The 21,737-nt window shown below is 44.9% G+C and overlaps 2 protein-coding genes across 7 annotated transcripts in view; both read left to right on the forward strand.

Annotated features, from left to right (window-relative positions):
* ZNF875 (zinc finger protein 875) overlaps positions 1–21,737 on the forward strand; it is a 52,333-nt gene that overhangs the window by 15,586 nt on the left and 15,010 nt on the right. For 3 of the 5 annotated variants that reach the window (XM_063600216.1, XM_063600217.1, XM_063600218.1), the window contains 2 exons: positions 18,582–18,708; positions 19,169–19,264. In XM_063600216.1, coding sequence (XP_063456286.1) covers positions 18,582–18,708; positions 19,169–19,264 — 223 coding nt within the window. Of the gene's footprint in view, positions 1–6,097; positions 6,144–6,532; positions 6,622–18,581; positions 18,709–19,168; positions 19,265–21,737 lie in introns of those variants that run through there. The other 2 variants (XM_008960827.7, XM_008960829.7) reach the window with 1 other exon arrangement.
* The window catches only part of ZNF527 (zinc finger protein 527), a 62,684-nt gene continuing 47,479 nt past the window's right edge, over positions 6,533–21,737 (forward strand). The window contains exons 1-2 of one of the 2 annotated variants that reach the window (XM_057300542.2): positions 18,667–18,708; positions 19,169–19,264. The gene's annotated coding sequence lies outside the window, so the exon portion shown is untranslated. Of the gene's footprint in view, positions 6,622–18,666; positions 18,709–19,168; positions 19,265–21,737 lie in introns of those variants that run through there. The other variant, XM_055103115.2, reaches the window with a different exon arrangement.

Here is a 21,737-nt window from a genome sequence, read left to right on the forward strand (position 1 = left end):
CCACTAAAAATACAAAATTATTTGTGTAGTGGTGCAGGCCTGTAATCCCAGCTACTTGGGAGGCTGAGGCAGGAGAATCGCTTGAACCCGGAGGCAGAGGTTGCAGTGAGCCGTGATCTCGCCACTTCACTCCAGCCTGGCCCACAGAGCAAAACTCCTCAAAAAAAAAAAAAAATCATATTCGCTCATATCAAAAATGAAAATTTATTTTTACAAATTTCTATGTGAGTGATAGAATTATTTTAATGTCAGAAGGGTTCATAAGAAATGGGTGTAGTGATTGTGTTCTTTCCTGTGCTCGAATGGAAAATGATGAGGGAACACAATGTTAGAGTTGCAGTGAGAAGGGGTGGAAAGACCAGGTGCGGTGGCTCATGCCTGTAATCTCAGCACTTTGGGAGGCCAAGGCGGGCGGATCACCTGAGGTCAGGAGTTCAAGACCAGCCTGACCAACACGGAGAAACCCCATCTTTACTAAAAATACAAAATTAGCTGGGTGTGGTGGCGCATGCGTGTAACCCCAGCTATTTGGGAGACTGAGGCAGGAGAATCGCTTGAACTGGGAGGTGGAGACTGCAGTGAGCCAAGATCGCACCATTGCACTCCAGCCTGGTTAACAAAAGCAAAACTCTGTCTCAAAAAAAGAAAAAAAGAGAAAGCGTGGAAAAGAGGGATTCCAGAGTGCCAGGCACACAGATTTTCTGGAAGGTTTACATGAGGACTGCTGTGGTTTGAATGTGTTCCCCAAAGTTCATGTGTTGGAAACTCAACCCCTAATGCAACAGTGTTGATCAGTGGAACCTTTAAGAGGTGATTAGGTCATGAAGGCTCTGCCCTCATGAATGGATGAAGGTAGGGTGGGTTAATTATCTTGGGAGGGGGTTCCTGATAAAAGGATGAGGTTGGCTTCCTCCCTTTCTGTCTTTCCCCTTCTCCCTCTCACATGTGGTCACTCTCTTGCCCTTCTACCTTCCAGCATAGGACAACACAGCAAGACCTTCACCAGATGCAGGCCCCTTACATTCCCAGTGTCCAGAACCATAAACCAAGTGAACCCTTATAAATCACCCAGTCTGTGGTATTCTGTTATAGCAACACAAACAGACTAAGACAGGGACACTCAGTGGGCTCTTCTCTCTACTTGATGGAGCACTCCCTGCGTGGTGCCTTGTATTTGTAGACATGATGCTGTAAATGCTCTTTGAGTGTCTCAAAGGCTTTTATGTTTGAGGAGTTTACAGAGAAGCCCGTACAGGGTTCAGGTCCATTCTGTTGCTTCTTTGCTCCTTAGTTCCTCCCCTAATCTGATGTTAAATTAGATCATAGTGTGGTCCTTGGACCAATAGTATCAGTAGCACAGTATCAGAAGAAATTCTAGGAGTGAGACCCAACAATCTGTGTTTAACAAGTCCCCAGGTGAGTCTGATGCACACAGAAATGTGAGCTGCTGTATTAGATGGTGTTGAGTTCATGCCACCAAATCACTGACACACACGTCTGCTCACTGCTTGCTCTTTGCACAGGCCCCTGGATCCTCCTGGAATCCCTGATCCCTGTTGCTCCCTTGCGGAGTTTTCTAGTCCCTCTTATTTGAAGCATGTCTTTCAGATCCTCGCACCACCCAGCTTGGGTATCTGGTGAATTCTGTGGTCTGCATGTCCATGTTTGTGACATTCTGGGAAGGGTGGCCCAGGCTGTGATTTGCCATCTACTGCTGCAGGCTATGGATGGTATTCAGAAGGGAGGGGAGATGCTGTGTGCGTGTTCTGAAGGGTTTCCCACTAAATGGAGAGACTGACTCTCTCCATAAGTATTTGATTTTTACTTTATCTCCTCATTGACTTCACAGTGTAAGTGCAGTTTGTCTCTACTGGGTGATGCATGCAGATAAATGTTTATGTGAACATATGAAGTCTGCATGTGTGGGTGAACTCTCCACATCATGTCATTTATTGTCCATCATTACGTATCTGTGGTGTCTAGCACATTCCTCTACCTTATTTTCTGTCATTGTACCTACTTCTACCTGAACACGTATTAAATATCTTATTAAAAATACACAAATATTATATTTTCTCAGCGGTTTTTTCCCTCTCACATCGGGCCCTCCTCTTCAGTGGACTTCAGTGTGGTACCTGCAGGTCTCAGGCCTTCTGGGAGGTTCCAGCTTTTCCTGGATGCTTTCTCTCTCTGGCCAGCTCAGGCTGGAGCAGTGGGTGTTGGTGCCATCCTGTGGCTATAGGTGATAAACCAGGCTGTGTTTTGACCCCTAGTCTTGAATCCTGGAGTTCTCACATGCGTGGATTTAAATGCTGTGTCTTTCTAAGGGCAGATTGTGCCCATTTTCCTTCTCTGCCTCTCAAGGGACTGTTTCCTGTGTTTATTGACTTACCATTAAAAAAAAATATACATTGATGAATTAGATTGTACTCCATAAATTTTATATGTTTGATAAATAAAGAATATTTTTTCAATTTTTTTTCTGATTTTTACCTGTCTTTTAAATTGTATATATTTATGGGGTACAAAATGATGTTATGATTTTTCCATACAGTGTGGAATGTTTAAGTCAAATTATCCTATCCATTACCTCAAATACTTGACTTTTTTTTGTGATGAGAATGGTGTTTATCACTTTCACTCATCAGCTCCTGATGTCTTCCATGCTAGGGAGAGGAAAGGCTCAACACTTGACTTTCTCTCCTGTTTTCTTAGCCACTGTCAACCCTTGAATGTACCCTCCAGGGTTGCCTGTCACCTTTTACACCTAGCCTGATCCTTGTGCACCCACTTTCCTCTCAGGGACTGCCCTTAGGGAGCGACTTTATGCACAGACTTAACGTGCTCTTCCTGCCTCCTTCATCCCCATAAGCCCCCATCTCAGCCCCATCTGATTATTTCTTCCCTCTCTCATTTCCGGTTATTCTGTTGGTTTTCTAACCTGAAGGGTAACTGCTTACTCCTTAGTTTTCTGCCTTAATTTCTAAGTCATAGGCTACTTTCAGGCTAAAAGTTTTCCTCCAGCCATGGTTTTAGTCTCATTCTGTAAGTCTTGGTTTTTAGTTTTATTCATTTAAAATTAATCTTTAATAACTTTTTTGACTCATTGGTGACAGAGTAATTCCCTCTCTTCCCACCACACCACCCTCTGTCCCCAAGATTCTGGAAGTCTGTTCTTCCCCTTTTGTGATCATTGTTACTTAAAACTTTTGAGTTTTTCAAATTAGAAGTTTCTTCTATAAATGTATATAGAGCTTGGCTGGGCGTGGTGGCTCACGCCTGTAATCCCAGCACTTTGGGAGGCTGAGGCGGGTGGATCACGAGGTCAGGAGATCGAGACCATCCTGGCTAACATGGTGAAACCCGATCTCTACTAAAAATACAAAAAAATTAGCCAGGCGAGGTGGCAGGCGCCTGTAGTCCCAGCTACTCGGGAGGCTGAGACAGGAGAATGGCGTGAACCTGGGAGGCGGAGCTTGCAGTGAGCCGAGATGGCACCACTGCACTCCAGCCTGGGCGACAGAGTGAGACTCTGTCTCAAAAAAAAAAAAAATGTATAGAGCTAATAACTCCTTGCTTTTTTTTTTTTGAGAGTCTCGCTCTTGTTGCCAAGGCTGGAGTGCAATGGCACAATCTTGGCTCACTGCAACTTCTGCCTCCTGGGTTCAAGCGATTCTCCTGCCTCACCCTCCCAAGTAGCTGGGATTACAGGCAGTGGCCACCACGCCCAGCTAATTTTTGTATTTTTAATAGAGATGGGGTTTCGCAATGTTGGCCAGGCTGGTCTCGAACTCCCGACCTCAGGTGATCCGCCCACCTTGGCCTCCCAAAGTGCTGGGATTACAGGCATGAGCCACCATGCCTGGCCAACTTCTTGCTCTTTTTGCCACTACTTTTAAGCTGATATATTTGGAACTGAGGTAGCCTCATTCTACAGGTTTAGATCTGAAGTATTTTAACTATTGCTTCTTCCAGTGTATTTTCTGGTTTGCAGGCCAGTTTCTTCTTTAACTCATCAGTGACACAGTGGTTTGTATGGCTTTTAATTTCAAAGAATATTTTTTCAATTTGCTTTTTTGTTTTTTGCTGATTTTTATCTATGTTAATTTTAACTAGACATGTTCCCTTGATGGGCATGACTAGATTTTTTCTTCCCCACTGCGTTTATAATTTAGATGGATTTTCACATCTCAAGCCAGTTAAGAGTGTGGAAAATAGGACTCCTTAAAGCACAGATATGACAAGTGGTTCAGATTTACGAGGGTAACTCAGGTGAGAGTGTATCATTGTACTTGGCACACAGCACTCAGTAACTATCACCTTTGATTTAAATGAATGCAGCTGTAAATGCTTTCCTAGGTGTCTTGTTGATGTTTGTTAATTTCTGTAGAGTTTCATTCTGCTCCTTTCACTGTTTATCACTTGACCCTTATCACTTGAGAGTCCCCTTATCACTTGACCTGCTGTTACATTATGCTTGATTTATTAGAAATACCCCATCAGCCTGGGTCTCTCTTTACTCCCTTTGTACACCTACATCTAAACATAGGGATTTGGATTATCTCAGGATCCGACATCCTCACTGTACCCCCACCCCCCACCCCTACCATATCTTTCTTAAGTTTTCTAGTCCCTCCTTTTCATTTGTGCTTCTTAAAGCCCAGCCCCATGCCTGACTGTGGTTCCCACTGAGTTCTGTGACAAGCATTCTACATTTATAGATATTAAATCTTTGGCCGGGTCATTTACCTGGGCTGGAATAGGGCTCTCGGCTGATCCTCCTTCCTAAACACCCACTCAATGGGAGAGGCTGATACACAACATGCAAACCTTGTTTTTTACTTCTCCAGGCAAAGGGATGTTGGAGGACATTCTGGAGGGGGTAGGGTGTGAAGATTTACGAATAATCTTTGAATATCTGCTTCATGATAGGTCTTGGAGGTGCCTTGTGGGTGTGGCTTTGGAGGGATGGTTACGAGGAAATTGTGGATATTAAGGAAGTCAGGAAAGGAAAAGATCACTCACTCACAATTCAACAATTCAGAGAAAGCTCCTAAGGGACTTTCTGGCTGCTTGATGCCCAGAGGCCAGGCCCTCAACTTCTGTAAATGCTGGGGACTGTGGATACAGAATTTAAAGGGTCACCAAAAAAACTCAGTAATCAAGATAAACAATATTTTAATGTAATATCTTTAAAAATAAAATCAATGCAAAAAGAAAACACCCCTGTTGAACAAAACGGTCAGACTTATGCCTCCTTTCCAACACCGCCCCACCTCCACCCCACCCTCCGGAAGTTTCCTCCAAGCCGCACCTGTACCCCAGCCTCCAATAAAAACCTCGGGAATTTCCTGATCAAGCTTCGGATCCCCACCACCACCAGGGGATCTTTTGCTATTCACCCCAAGTTCAGTCTGCATCCCCTAAAATCCTAGGGGCACGCGACCAGTCTCCCCCATCTGCATTCCGGGAGTTTGCCCCAAACCAATCCTGCTCTCCTCGAAAATAGCCTTGGGGTTCCCTGTCCTGGTACACCCTCCTACTCTAGGGGACAAAGGGCCGGTGTCGCCTCCAAACTGGTAGTTCCCGCAGAGCATCGTCTCTCCCTGAGCCGCGTCTGTCCCGACCTGGCACCTGCTCAGGGAAGGGCGCATCAGGGCGGAGACTTGCGTAGTGAGCTCAGCTCACCCGCACCTTGAAGGTCAGCGCACACTGGCCACCCGCAGAGCACCGGGACCACATTTTGCAGAATCCTTCGGCAGTCCCGCGATGCCTTCGCGGTCAGCAGATCTCATTGGTTTACAGAGAAACTTGTCAACGTCACTTGGGCATTTTAAGAGTGGGTTCGTAAACTTGGTTGTGTGCGCTGTGCAGATGTCAGTCACCCTGTGTGGTGGGCAAAGCCGACTTCTCCGCCTCTGTAGCTCCGAAACTACAATCCCCAGAGGCCTCTGCGGTCACTTCCGCTCCCATCCCTATCCTTCAGTGTGTAGCGTTGACGTCAGAAACACTTCCGGTCGGTGGCCCAGGCGCGTTAAGCTGGTTGGGACCCGGGAAGGCCTCCCTCTTAAGGTCTTTCCCACACCTCTGCACCTTGTTACCTGACCTTCGGCTTCAGGATCCGCAGCGTGCACCCGCGTTCCGTGAGTGCCCTATAGGCAGTCAGCATGCCCCTCTGCGTGTCCCTGTGTTACTCACGGGGACGCCGGCTGGGAGCCGCAGAGCTGTCTCAGAACTAGGGCGCTCTCCTGTGGGCACCTCCAGGCCATTTTCCTTTCATTCGAGCCCACAGGGTTAGAGACAAACCCTCACTCCGTTGCTTGGGGACAAGGGCTTCACTCCCTGTCCCGAGCTTGCGGCTGAGCTTGAGGGTGCTGGGTCATCCTGGCCCCCCACTGGATGGGATTTGGCTGCCCTGGTGATTTCTGTGACATCCCAGACCCCAACTGCGGGGCTCTGGAGCGGACTGCGCTTCACTTCGTGGGGAGGGTGTTTCCACCTAGGCCACTCTTATTTCTCTTCACATCCCCAGATCTGTCTTCTGAGACTTTGCCCTTCTCCAGGAAGAGCACTCAGGAGACCAGGAAAATGGCCACAGGGCTCCTGAGAGCCAAAAAAGAGGTGAGAATTAACTGTAATTCTATCTTGGCTGTCAACAGAATGGGTCCCATTACCTTTTCTTGTCCTGGAGGCTGCCTTGTTGGTATTGGGCAAAGTCATTCCTAGCCCTAGTCATTCCTAGTCCATAGAACAAGGAGGATTTTAATATAGTCTTGTAGAGCGTCCGATTCTGTCGCTGTTCAGGGCGCCACTTGTAACCTGCACGGACCTGGTGGACTGAACAAAAGGAATAAAAGACAAGAAACAAAAAAGTATATTTGGAAGAAGGGGTCGGGGGCACCTTGTCTCTAGTGGACAAGGGCCCTGAGCTTTACACAACCCTCCCGTATTTATTGGTAAAACAGATAACAAGAAAGGGGGTGGTGATTGTCAGGTAATTGTCAGTTGGCCGTTTGGTTCGCAATTGCGAGACTGCATCCTTCCAACAATAGGCGCTAGATTTCCTGGTAGATCATTTCAAGGAGCCCGGCGCCAGGCAGTGATGGCTCTCAGCACACCTTTTGGTGGCAGCGTGCGTTTGCTCACATCCTGCATTCATGATAAACAGTTTACCGTGTAATCATATAACCTCCAGTGGAATGCTGAGTTGGTCACAATCCCTTTGGTCTTTTCGGCTCCCAACATAGTCTGACCTGAATTTTACCTTTGAGTTCATTCCTAGTCCTGGAAGAGTGCCTCATTCTAACAGGAGTCTTCCCTCAGCATTCCTTTCTGCTCCATCCTTACCGCAGTCACTCATGAAGTAGTTAATTGTGAACAACACATATGGAGCAGTTTAAATAAAAGTAAAGAGACATACATGCGTAATTGTTCGGTGATGTGGATGAAGGGCAGGGACAGCACAGATGCCTCTGATTTCAAATGGTTAGGGAGGCCTCCTAGAAGTAGGGCTGTCTCAGTTGCCCCTGACTGGTTTGGTAAGTTGGAGACTGGGGGGAAGGCATTCCAGTGGGAGGCGGCAAGGAAGCATAGATAGTTTCAGAGGCTGGACTCTCAGTGTGGAAGGATTGTGGTGGCCAGTGGACTTGCTTAAGATTGAATTTTTTTTTTTTTTGAGACGGAGTCTCACTCTGTCATCCAGGCTGGAGTGCAGTGGCGCCATCTCGGCTCGCTGCAAGCTCTGCCTCCCAGGTTCACACCATTCTTCTGCCTCAGCCTCCCGAGTAGCTGGGACTACAGGCGCTTGCCACCATGCCCGGCTAATTTTTTGTATTTTTAGTAGAGACGGGGTTTCACCGTGTCAGCCAGGATGGTCTCGATCTCCTGACCTCATGATCCACCCACCTTGGCCTCCCAAAGTGCTGGGATTACAAGTGAGATTACACCACACCCGGCTACCTATGCATATTTAAAAATCAACCTTGGCCAGGCGTGGTGGCTCAGGCCTGTAATCCCAGCACTGTGGGAGGCTGAGGCGGGCGAATCACGAGGTCAGGAGATGGAGACCATCCTGGCTGACACGGTGAAACCCTGTCTCTACTAAAAATACAAGAAATTAGCTGGGCATGGTGGCAAGCGCCTGTAGTCCCAGCTACTCGGGAGGCTGAGGCAGAAGAATCGCTTGAACCTGGGAAGCGGAGGTTGCAGTGAGCTGAGATCGCACCACTGCACTCCAGCCCGGGCAACAGAGTGAGACTCCATCTCAAAATAAATAAATAAATAAATAAATAAATAAATATACATATGTGAAGATACAGATTATCTATTCACACATAGAACAAGGAGAATTTTGATATAGTCTGACCTGAATTTTACATTTGAGAGCACTTTCAGCTTCTGGCAATTGGGACATTTCCAAAATTCCAGATTCCCTGCTTCTCTGAAAATAAATCTGCCCTAAATCTGCACTGTTCTTTGGTGTCAGACAGTTTGAGCTGAACAACGTCTTTGTCATTTGGACGTGACCTTCAGAGTCTATCAGATGCACTTTCTGCAGTGTCCTTTATACTGAGGTTGAAACCATTGACTACCTAACATTTCACCCCCCTCTCATTTTTATTACCTACCTGACCCCTGAAGGGTTTGCCTTTTCCACCTCTCAGTCAGGGTGGGGACAAATCAGAAAATGCTGAGTGCCAGGCTGAGCAGGGTAGACTTTGTCTTTGAGTAAGCTGAGTTTTGAAGGATGTTAAGAAGGGATTTGACATAAGGAAGTCAATGGTATGTGGGAAATAGTGATTGACTGTGTATAAGGACTTAAGGGGAAGCGTTCTTTTTTTTTTGAAACGGATTCTCGGTCTGTCATCTGGGCTGGTGCAATCTCAGCTCACTGCACCCTCTGCCTCCCAGGTTCAAACGATTCTCCTGTCCCAGCCTCCCGAGTAGCTGGGATTACAGGTGGTGCCACCAGGCCCAGCTAATCTTTTGTATCTTTAGTAGAGACAGGATTTCACCATGTTCGCCAGGCTGGTCTTGAACTCCTGACCTGGTGGTCCGCCTGCCTCGGCCTCCTAAAGTGCTGGGATTACAGGCGTGAGCCACAGCGCCCGGCCGAGGGGAAGCTTTCTAAGCCCTGAGATTGGTGACGATGATGCCCCTGACTTAATTGAATGCAATTAACATTCATTAAGCACCAACACAGTTGCCAGGCTGTTTAACAGTCATTTTTGATATGGGTTAACTTGGTTATTTCAGATTTGCCTTGACTATCCTTATCAAGATATCTGAGTGGAATTTAGACAGGAAAAGAGATTTCTTAATTCTGGACTCCAGTGGTGGGGATTATGCATTCCTGGATGTTATCAGAGCAACACTGAGAATTCTGTTTCTCATTTCTAAAATAGTTAATTCATTTGAGAGTGTTAATACCAGGAATACATAAGAAATCCAATTCAGGACATTTCCCAAGGTAACATTGAATATTTTTTGTGCGTACTTTCTCTTTTCTTTGAGGCGGAGTCATGCTCTGTCACCCAGGCTGGAGTGCAGTGGCACGATCTTGGCTTACTGCAGTCTCCGCCTCCTGGGTTTAAGGGATTCTCCTGCCTCAGCCTCCCGAGTAGCTGGGATTACAGGTGCATGCCACCACGCCCGGCTAATTTTTATGTTTTTAGTAGAGATGGGGTTTCGCCATGTTGGCCAGGCTGGTTTCAAACTCCTGACCTCAGGTGATCCACCCACCTCTGCCTCCCAAAGTGCTGGGATTACAGGTGTGAGCCACTGCACCCACCCTTTTTGTGTGTACTTTCTTCACCACTCCCAGTGTTACCAGGGAAGCATTCTTTCTGATTGGCTGGGAAAAGTCAGAAGTTTGTGGTAGCTGACTTTTCCTGTGCCACCTCCTTCATTCTCAGTAGGTCCACCCGGAACTGCATCCTGTATATAAACAACTTGTTCTTCAATGTAGCTTTTTAGCATAGTATTTACTCAGGAAAAATTAAAGGGCATGAGCATTTAAATAGTTGTTTAAGATGAAACCTCTGTGTCTCTCATGCCTAGCACACATGAAATGTTTGGTGCATGAAGGAATCACAACCTTAAGTAAATGATTTGAAGGAACTAAGTAACAAAGGAGTTTCTGTTGTTTGCTTTGGTTTGTTATTTTGGGCATGTGATTAATCACATGTTTCAGGGGCGTTGGTTAGAATTTCCAGATACTCTTGATATGCATGACATCTGAATTATACAAAATAATCAAAGCAAGACTATCTTAGGACATTAGGTATTACTGCCAAGGACCTTTGCCTGAGAGGATAAATTAAAATTTGTGTTAAATTTGTAACAATGAGATGAACTGGCAGACACATTATGTTATTTTTTTTCTTAGCATTTTTCGTTTTCCTTGGTGCCATACAACAAACTTGAGTGTCTGCTATGTGCAGAACACTCAGTAGATTACAGTTAATGATGGGTAAAACACAGTCTGCACACTCAGGAGTCTTCCATTTTATTTTAGGATTCCTTTCTCATTGGGATTTAATTTAATTTTATATGCACACACACCCCTGCAAACATATTTTGACAGGCCCTAATGGTAAAATCATAATGGAGTAAAGTTACTGGCAGTGTATGTACCCAGCTCTATTTTTAAAGGTGTAGAAACAGCCAACACTTATCCCACTGAAAATAATTTCCATAGTAATCCATTGAATGGATGAACTCATCCATTGTTTCCCAGTTTTTGGACTCCTGTTTCCAGTGTTTAACTGTTGCAAATAATACTTCTGTGATCAGCTTTGTACATGAAATTCTTATATAGGTTTTTATTCTCATACAAAATATGACAAGGTGAATAGACATGACTGTTTTGAAGCATTGGGCACCCACAGCAGTTGGAGATTTGAACCCTGCCAGTTTTTTTTTTTTTTTTTTTTTTTTTTTTTTTTTTTGAGACAGAGTCTCGCTCTGTCACTCTGTCCCACTGCATCAGGCTGGGATGCAGTGGTGCGATCGATCTCGCCTCACTGCAACCTCTGCCTCCCAGGTTTGAGCAATTCTCTTGCCTCAGCCTCTTGAGTAGCTGGGATTACAGGTGCCCGCCACCACACCAGGCTAATTTTTGTATTTTTAGTAGAGACAGAGTTTCACCATATTGGCCAGGCTGGTCTCAAACTCCTGACCTCAAGTGACCCACCTGCCTTGGCCTCCCAAAGTGCTGGAATTACAGGCATGAGCACCGCGGCTGGCCCTGAACCCTGCCAGTTCTAAAGAATTTGAACTTCCAATTACTTCTTTCTTTTCTGAGACTCCCTTCTTCACCATGTGTTGCTTTATACTGTGCAATTTTTATTTTATTTTATTCATTTATTATTATTATTTTTTTTGAGATGGAGTTTCATTCTTGTTGCCCAGGCTGGAGTGCAATGGCATGATCTCAGCTCACTGCAACCTCCGCCTCCCAGGTTCAAGTGATTCTCCTGCCTCAGCCTCCCAAGTAGCTGGAATTACAGGCATGTGCCACCATGCCCGGTTCATTTTGTATTTTTAGTAGAGATGGGGTTTCACCATGTTGGTCAGATTGGTCTTGAACTCCTGACCTCAGGTGATCTACCCGCCTCGGCCTCCCAAAGTGCTGGGATTACAGGTGTGAGCCACCACGCCCAGCCCTACTGTACAACTTTTATTTGCTTTTATTTTAATTATTACACTGTGCAGATTTTGATTACCGGGGTACACCTGCCAACTTAGGTCTCTTTCTTCTCTCACATGAAAGCTCACATAGTGTCCTGATTTGTTTCCAAATGTTGACATGGTCCTTTGCCACCCACTACATGTTTCTGTAATCCTTGTTTTCCCCAACATTGCAGTAACATCACTTTTCAGAAACCTTTAGTGCCTCATTTCAGTGTCTTAGATATTTAGGACAGTCTTCATTTCAAATATTGTATCCTGTTGTCTGATGTCATGTTCTGATTATTCAGTCTGAAAGTGTGTTTATTGTTACCACAGGGGAATCATCTTATGTGTACTTTTTTTTTTTTTTTTTTTTTTGAGACGGAGTCTGGCCCTGTTGCCCAGGCCGGAGTGCAGTGTCGCGATCTCAGCTCACTGCAAGCTCTGCCTCCCGGGTTCACGCCATTCTCCTGCCTCAGCCTCCCAAGTAGCTGGGACTACAGGTGCCAACCACCACGCCTGGCTAATTTTTTGTATTTTTAGTAGAGATGGGGTTTCACCGTGTCAGCCAGGATGGTCTCGATCTCCTGACCTCATGATCCACCCACCTCAGCCTCCCAAAGTGCTGGGATTACAGGCGTGAGCCACCGCATCTGGCCTTGTGTACTTTTAACTTAGATACATTTACTTTTTATCCACTCAGCTGAAAAAAGAGGAGAAAAATAAAAGTAGGTCAGGTCAATCTGTTCCCTTTCCCATTTAATGAATTCATGCCCAGGAGTGAGTGAGAAATGGGAGGACTGAATCTGCTGCTCTCCAAGACTAGCTTAGGAGTTTCTGACATCATGGGCATCCCAGCAAGCCAACGGTCACATTGGTCACCACGTATTTTTCATATCATGTGATCCCTCTATCAGTGTATCAGCCTTTGCTGTATAATGAACAATCCTAAACATCAATGGCTTAAAACAAAATCACTTATTAGCACATAATTTGGTAGGTTCATATTTTGGGCTGGCCACAGGTAGGTTTTGCAGATTTCACCTGGTCTTGTCATTTTGCTGCAGTTGGCTGGCATTTTGACCAGGGCTGGAGGACTATCCATGTGTGACAGTTAGGAAGCTAGTTGGCTGGGGTGCCTAGTTTCTTCTTGGTTCTCTTCCACGTGGGCTTGGGTTTGGTCATATGGTCTTGGGTTTCTCTACGCAGGAAGAGAGGACAGCCCCAATTAACAAGTACTTTTAACGTTTTGGCTTTTGTCATGTTCACTGATGTCCTTTTGGCCAAAGGAAGTCACATGGCCAAGTCCAGAGTCATCATAGAATGGGATAACATAAGGGAGTAGATACAGGGAGACATGATTTATTGGTCCCAATGATTCATACCCTTACCATGTGCAAGATTAACTCACCCCCCTCCCAAGATCCCCAAAAGTTTCATCTTGATTCAAAAGTCCAGTATCTTATGTGTAACAGTCTGGATGTAGCTAAAGCTTCTTCACTGGATCCTTTTTGAGTCAGATACCTGTATACTAAAAAGGCAAGTCATTTGTTTCCCTCCACCCCAAACATTCCCTACCTAACATACAGTGGTGAGAGAGAGACACTGCAGTAGATGCTCCCATTCAGAAAGGACAGGAATTAGGCATAGAGGAGGCCTCTCCATTTTGAACTGTTTCAGATCCTTTGGACTTCCTTGAAAGCTCTATGGGTTTCCCATGTACCAGATTTGGGACTGCTCTATTAAACAAAAGCTGAAATCACAGTCAGACAGGCCTCACATCTTTGGCAAGGTGTCGGTGCTATGGGACAATGCCCATAAGAATCTCAGAAGCCTTTTTGTCCAGCTTGGAGACTCCACTAGGCATCCCCTTAACACTTCAGAGGTCCTGAAGTTTGGGTCTTTTAGCCAAACTTTTGATTCAAACTTTACTCTGAGTTTATTTTTTTATTTTGAGACATGTGCTGGCTGGAGAGACTGAAGATGTAAAATAATTTTATTTCCAAGCTAGCAAGTCCTGACTTGTCTAAATTTCCTCTGAATTATGCTTGCAAGCTGTATAATTGCTTCTTCAGCTCTTCTGTTTCTGGACATTATTATATGTCGCTAGAAACATCCAACTGAATTTTTTTTTTTTTTTTTTTTTTTTTTGAGATGAAGTTTCACTCTTGTTGCCCAGGCTGGAGTGCAGTGGAGCGATATCGGCTCACTGCAGCCTCCGCCTCCCAGGTTCAAGCGATTCTCCTGCCTCAGCCTCCCGAGTAGCTGGGATTACAGGCATGCGCCAGCACACCTGGATAATTTTGTATTTTTAGTAGAGACGGGGTTTCTCCATGTTGGTCAGGCTGGTCTCAAACTCCCAACCTCGGGTGATCCGCCCGCCTCGGCCTCCCAAAGTGTTGGGATTACAAATGTGAGCCACCGCGCCTGGCCCAACTGAAACTTTTAACAGGCTTTTTGGAGATCTCTTTAGCTAGATCCAAAAATTCATCAGGTATATTTTCTGTTTTCCAAGTTCATGCAGGCAATAGCTTTGCTAATATATAATACTAGTTGCCTTGTTCAAGCTGCCATATCAGTTTCATCACTCCTTTCCCAGTCCCCACTAGCAGTTTGTTTACTGCTTTTCCAACCTGTGCTAATAGTTTTCCTGGATGCTTTCCAAGCCTCTGCCCATGTCCTGCTCCCAAAGCTAATGCCACATGTTTTAGGTATTTTGTTATGGCAGCACTTCACTTCTGTGTACCAACTTAGTGGCCTAAAGAACATAGCGGCTTAGGCCTGGTGCAGTGGCTCTCACCTGTAATCCCAGCACTTTGGGAGGCCGAGGCGGGCGTATCATGAGGTCAGGAGTTCGAGACCAGCCTGGCCAACATAGTGAAACCCCGTCTCTACTAAAAATACAAAAATTAGCTGGGTGTGGTGGTACACACCTGTAGTCCCAGCTACTTGGGAGGCTGAGGCGGGAGCAGGAGAATCGCTTGAACCCAGGAGGCAGAGGTTGCAGTGAGCCGAGACCACGTCATTGCACTCCAGCCTAGATGACAGAGTGAGACTATCTCCAAAAAATAAAAAATAAATAAAACAAAACAAAACAAAACAAACTTAGCTTAAAATGAAATCATTTTTTCAAAATCCTGTGGGTCAGCAAGTAGGCCCGGCATGGTTGAGCTGATCCTCTTGGCATCCTCATGTGGCTGTAGTTAGCTGGCTGCTCAGCTACAGCTGGATGGTCTCAACCTGTCTGGTGGTTGACAGCTTGGTTGGCTGGGATGCTTCAATTCCTGGTTCTTCTCCATGTGGCCTCTTCAGCAGGCAAGCTCAGGTTATTCACATGGTGGTCTCAAGGTTTCTTGCACAGAGAGAAGGCCAGCCCTGAACTCAGATGCCTCTCAAACATCTGCTTGCATCATGTTTGCTGGTGTCCCACTGGATAAAGCAGGTCCCATGGCCAAGCCCAGGGTTAATTTAGGAGGAGACTGCATGAAGGGTAGAAACAGGGAGGCATGATTCACTGGGGCCATCACTGTACCCATCCACTGGTTAGATACAATGCTTTTGGCCGCAAGCAACAGTAAACCTAATTTAAGCTGTTCTAAACAATAAGTAGCTTAGCCTATATAAAAAGAAGTTCACAGAGAGGGTGCACTTTGGGGTTGGTCCTTCAGCTCCATAAGCTTCCCAAGGACTGGGGTGCTTTCATCTCTGCAGTCTACCCTGTTCTCTACAGTGTCAGCCTCATCCAGGCTGGTTCCCCTCAAAGCCATAGGATGTCTGCCAATAGCAAGTTTGTTTAATTCTCACAATGGCCCTATAAGGTAAGTACTATTATAATATCGATTTTATAGGAAATTGAGACACAGATATTAAGATATCAACACAAAGTCATAGGGGAGGGAGGAGAGAGGGGACTGTAATTTGAACACAGTTTGTCTCCAGTTTGTGCTTTTAGCCACTGAGTAGTTGTTAAACTTTAGTGTGCATCAGAATTACTTGGAAGCCTTGTTCAAACGTTGCTGGGCTCCCCCCGCAATTTCTGATTCGGTAGCCCTAGGATGGGGACTGAGAATTCTTATTTCTAACAAGTTCCCAGGGGATGCTGGTGCTGCAGGTTCAGGGAACACACATTGAGGCGGTGCACTAAGCCCTGCTGCCTCTTTTGGGTAATCTGTGCCCATGTTTCTAAGCATCAAGAAAAGTGCTGACTTCCTGTGACTCCATCTTACAAATGACGAAGTCTTTTGCTAGAATCCTACGGTAAGGCTTCTTGTGGCCTGTTGGTTACCATTCATTTTTCATATATTTATTTTTCAGCTGGCAAGCAGATGAATTAACTCCCCCAAGCTTCTAGCTGTGTTTCTACTCAGTGGGAGAGATTTGGAGTGAATCATGAGGGTCAACCACACAGTGTTTACAATGCTCCCTACATGCATGGTTCACAGACAAACCATGAGTTGTTCCGGGGCTGGAGGAATAACGGTTGTGTTAAATGTGTTAAAGTATCACTAATTGCTCTGTGATGTAGCTCCTTCATGGGAGATTTTCAAGGGGTGTATGTGTGTATGTTCTGAGAAGGGGTTGTAAAAGCAATCACAACAGGGACTAGGCAGATACCTGAATAGCCTTTTTCTCTCCAGTGTTTAATGATGAACAGTTTCAGACATATGGAAAAAACCAGGAAGCCTTGTACATTGAACACTCACATACCCACCACCTAGATTCTCAGTGAGTACCTCCTTCTCATGAACTTTTCCTGATCCTCAATCCTACAGTGACCTCTCCCTCTTGAGATTACTCTGACCCAGTGATTCACAACCATCACACTACTTTTAGGAGCCTTTGAAAGTACAAAAGCCCCATCCCCTGGTTTTATGGATTTGTGGTGGGACTCAAGAATCCATAATTTAAAACACCACCCAGGTAGCTCTGAAGTATAGCCAGAGAGAGATGAAGCATGAGAACCAAAGCCCTCACTCATCTGTGCTCTTCTCTTGTGATTAAGTACATTGGGACTGGCTGGGTTTGGGGACAGCTATCGATATAACTGAGTGTAGGTAGAGTCTTAAGGCCATTTCATAGTCCAGCCAGTGTGGAATAGTGGAGCTGGTAGGGGACAGGAAATGTAGGGAGGATTCCCTGGGAAGGGTACAGTGTGGAAGTAGTTTTAGAGACACAATGTCATACCCTCAAGGAGTGATAGAGGCATTCTGAGAAGGGGATGCAAAATCAAAGAGACAAGGCATGTACCTAAATGAATGACGCTGGTGAGGCAGTCTCCAATAGTGTGTTGCGGCTGATAGACCCCCAGCATGAGTCACTGTCAGCCAACTGTGGTCCTACAGCAGTGCAAAGCCCAGGGTGGTCAGATTTATGGATTTTTAACATAACCCATAGATTGAGATTTTCATATGAAATCTTCCAACATTTAATTGATATAAACACAAGTTTTAAAGCAGTATATGGGTCAAATTAAACCCCTCTATGGACTGCAGATTGTACCTAAAGAGAATAAGTGTTGGGCAGGGAAGAATCCCAGTGCTAGATTTCCAGACTCGTTTGGAAATCTCACCGAACTTCCATGCCAAGGACAGTTATATATTCCCATCCTCCAAAGTACAGCTTTCTAGGTAGCAGAGGTTCATTTGAAACTTTGTTGCTTGTCTAATAATAATAAATCATTTTTGGTTATTTAAAAATATTTGACTGCTAAGTGTTTGCAGATTCTGTTGTAGACACCAGGGCAATCACAGTGATCCAGCCATGCACATGGAACTGATGTCTTAGTGGGAAGTCAGAAAATAGAAATGAATATAATGTATTATCTTAAGAGTTAAGGCAACACAATAAAGCAGGAGAGGGGAATGAAACCCGCATGAGAGCATGGAATTTTACATAGAACGGGCAGGGACTGCACCGGGCATTTTGTCTGAGCCCTTCACAGTAATCCTAATCCTCACCACAAGCTGTGAGATAAGCACTGTTATTTTTAGTTCGCAGGAGAAACTGATGTGCTGAGCAGCTAATTCAGTGCCTGAGGTTACACTAGTTGTGGACAGAGATGGGTTCCAAATCCAGATAGTATGGGTTGAATCCACACTCTTCATCACCACCCACTTTCCCTCCTTAGGCCTGAGCAGGCACGTGGCAGCATTTGGTAGAGGAAGGAGTGAGCCCTACTGTAGGAACTATATATATTGGTGAGTTATTTGCCCCCAAGCCCCAGAGGCACCACTGCTTCAAGTAGAACAAATACTGAGACCAAGTAGTCTCAGAAAATTTTCAAACTCAGCAAGATAATTCTTTACTATTTAGTTGTACTTGTGTGGTGTCTTCTCCCTGCCTAGTTTTAAAACTCCCTCTAGGTAAGGGCTTTGGTTTTGTTTGCTTTTATCCTCCCTAGCAGCTAGCCTGGGATATTGACAGTAAGTAACAGGTGCATAAATGATGCTGGCTGGGCAGAGATAGGAGAATAATGGTCTTTCACTCCTTGGTGCCAAGGTCACAATCCAAAGTAGGGTCTAGAAATCCTTCCTACTTCCCTCAGGGAAGCCTTATGACCTCTCATTCCTTTTTTTTTTTTTTTTTTTTTTTTTTTTTTTGAGACAGAGTTTTGCTCTTGTCGCCCAGGCTGGAGTGCAATGGCGCAATCTCGGCTTACCGCAAGTAACTGGGATTACAGGCATGCGCCACCACACCTGACTAATTTTGTATTTTTAGTAGAGATGGGGTTTCTCCATATTGGTCAGGCTGATCTCAAACTCTCAACCTCAGGTGATCCGCCCACCTTGGCCTCTGAAAGTGCTGGGATTACAGGCATGAACCACCGGGCCTGGCCTTGACCTCCCATTCTAAAGTGTGGGAGGGAAAGACAGGCTCCTGGGTGAGCAGAGGTGTGTTTTGTGTTAAAGGCGTTCGTGGCATTCAGGGATGTGGCTGTGGACTTCACCCAGGAGGAGTGGAGGTTGTTGAGCCCTGCTCAGAGGACCCTGCACAGGGAGGTGATGCTGGAGACTTATAACCATCTGGTCTCACTGGGTAAGAATGGCCTCCCTTGGCACTTAAAATCTGCCCTACAGAGTATTTTCCACTCATCGTGAGGAAGGGCTACCTGCAGAGCACCTTTCCCTTAGAGTTGAGCTTGAAAACAATTTACCTTTTTCCTCTGGGTAAATCTGGATTTAGTAGAATTGAAAGCAGACAGATTGATTTATTCATGTTATGGATGACACTACATTTCCAGGCCTGTTTCCCAAGGCTTGTGCTCTCTCTTTATTTTGCTTCAAACCCAGGAAATTTTTCATACACCAAGTGTTCATAATATGCCATCTTTCTGACTGGAGTCACCTTTCCTTAGTCAACCCTTCTACTTCAGAGAGAGAACTATTCATAGGTCTTTTTTATCCTCTGGGTTTCCTCACCCATTTCATCTCTGAGATCTAGAATGCCCTCTTGAGCCCATAACCAACAATGTCCTCATTTTCTTCCCTATGAACAGAAATTCCATCTTCTAAACCAAAACTCATTGCTCAGCTGGAGCGAGGGGAAGAGCCCTGGAGAGAGGAGAGAAAATGTCCACTGGACCTCTGTCCAGGTGAGTGTTGAGTGTGGGGTAGACGGGATAATCTACAGCTTGGCAGATAGGGAAGGAGGAGGCATCTCTCAGATACTGGGAAGAAGCTCTTCTTCAGGCCTCCTAAGCCAAGAGAAACGTTGCCTGACATGGTCTTCCTTCCGGAACATAATCGTCAGTTGAGGGAGGGACTTCCCTGGTTCCCTTGTCTCTTCCCTGCACCAGGAAGCCTCCCTTCCTAATTTGTCTTCTCCGTAATGCTTAGTCTTTCCTCATTCACTGTCTTCTTTCTCACCTGATCTTAAAAATTGCATCTACCCCATGAATGTTAAGTCTACGACACTTCTAGATACTTTCTAGCTACTCTTATGCTAAGATTAATTGATTATCTCCACCTCTCCAATTCCCATAATTCATTACACAATACTTAAGCTATGACTAATAATAAAATACATACTCATGTGCCAGTGTCCCAGCTTAAGAAATAAAAAATTACCTAAACAGTCAAAACCCCCATTTCCCCTTCCCTGATGGTATCCTCTACCCATCCCTCCAATGGAATTGTTTTTCAGTATTAGGGATTTATAATTCTCATGCATGGCTTTATCATTTCCTTCATATGTATGAATCGCTAAATCATCTATATTGTTGTTTGGCATATTTTAAAACTTTATATCAATGTCATCATATTATGTATGTATTTTGTTTTCTTCCCTGAGACTTATTTTGTACTATGTTGGTGTATGTAGCTCTGCTTCATTCATTTTTGTGGCTATATAATATTGTATTTTATGCATAATTATAATACAATTCATTTATCCATTCCATTTTTGTTGGACAGTTACAGTTTTAACAGTGTATTCTTTTGACTCACTAAAGAATGTTGCTGTGAACCTTCTCATAGATATGTCCTTGGGCACATAAGCACCCGTTTATCTAGGACATGTACCTAGGAATAGGACAGCTGAGTAAAAGAATATGCACCTGGTCAGTCTGACAAGGTAATGCCAAACTATTCTCCAAAGTTGTTGTATTAGTGTTCTAGGGCTGCCACAACAAAGTACCACAAACCGAGTGGCTTAAACAACAGAAGTTTATTTTCTCACAGTTCTGGAGGCTAGAAGTAGAGATCAAGGTGTTGGTAGGGTTGGTTCCTTTTGAGGGTTGTGAGGAAGAATCTGTCCCATGCCTCTCCTCTAGCTTCTGGAGGTTTGCTGGCAATCCGTGGCGTGGAGGAGCAGAGTCCCAGTCTCTGCCTTCATCTTCATATAGCATTCTCCCTGTGTGCGTGTCTCTGTGTCCAAATTTTCCTTGTTTGTAAGGACATTATTCATACTGGATTAGGACCCACTCTAATGACCTCATCTTAACTAATTACATCTGCAACAACCCTGTTTCCAAATAAGTTCATCTTTTGAGATATTAGGGGTTTGGACTCCAATATGTCATTTTTTGGGGAAACAGAACTCAACCTATAGCAATTGCTTACACTCACATAGCATTTTATTGTTCGAGGATTCTAGTTGCCTTGCATCCTTCCTAATACTTTGTGTGGTCAGACTTTAAGTTTTGATCATCTTTTGGGTATGAAATGGCCTCTCATAGTAGTTGTAATTTGATTCGTTTTGAGTTTGAGCATCTTTTTATATGTTCATTCCTTGACTGGCCTTGGTGTTTGCTCTTCTATGAAGCCTTTTCAATTCTTTTGCTTTTCTTCTTGTTGATTTGAATTTGAATTTTTAAAAATAAATCATTGAGGTGAACTCTTTATCAGATGTTCCAATCTGTGGCCTACCTCCTTGCTTTTTTAATTTTTTTTATTGAGATGGAGTCTTGCTCTGTCACCCAGCCAGGAGTGCAGTGGCATGATCTCGGCTCACAGCAACCTCTGCCTCCCAGATTCAAGCGATTCTGCTGTCTCAGCCTCCTGAATAGCCGGGACTACAGGCGTGTGCCACCATGCCTGGCTGGTTTTTGTATTTTTAGTAGAGACGGGGTTTCACCATGTTGGCCAGGCTGGTCTTGAACTCCTGACCTGAAGTGAGCCACCACGCCCGGCCCCCACTTGCCTTTTTTTTTTTTTTTTTTTTTTTTATACAGAGTCTCGCTCTGTTGCCAGGCTGGAGTGCAAAGGCGCAATCTCAGCTCACTGCAACCTCCGCCTATCGTGTTCAAGCAATTCTCCTGCCTCAGCTTCCCGAGTAGCTGGGACTACATGAATGCCACCACGCCTGGCTAATTTTTTTGTATTTTTAGTGTTAGCCAGGATGGTCTCCATCTCCTGACCTCATGATCCGCCCACCTCAGCCTCCCAAAGTGCTGGGATTACAGGCGTGAGCCACTTTACCTGGTGCCCTGCTTGCTCTTTAAACAAACTGTCTGAAATAATTTGTCTCAATTTATAAAAATAATACAGAGAGTTTCCATTTACTCTTCACCCTGCTTTCCCCAATGATAATATCTTATATAACCACAGTACATTTCAAAACCAGGT

Source organism: Pan paniscus, chromosome 20, assembly GCF_029289425.2.
Source record: "Pan paniscus chromosome 20, NHGRI_mPanPan1-v2.0_pri, whole genome shotgun sequence".
Taxonomy (NCBI): Eukaryota; Metazoa; Chordata; class Mammalia; order Primates; family Hominidae; genus Pan; species Pan paniscus.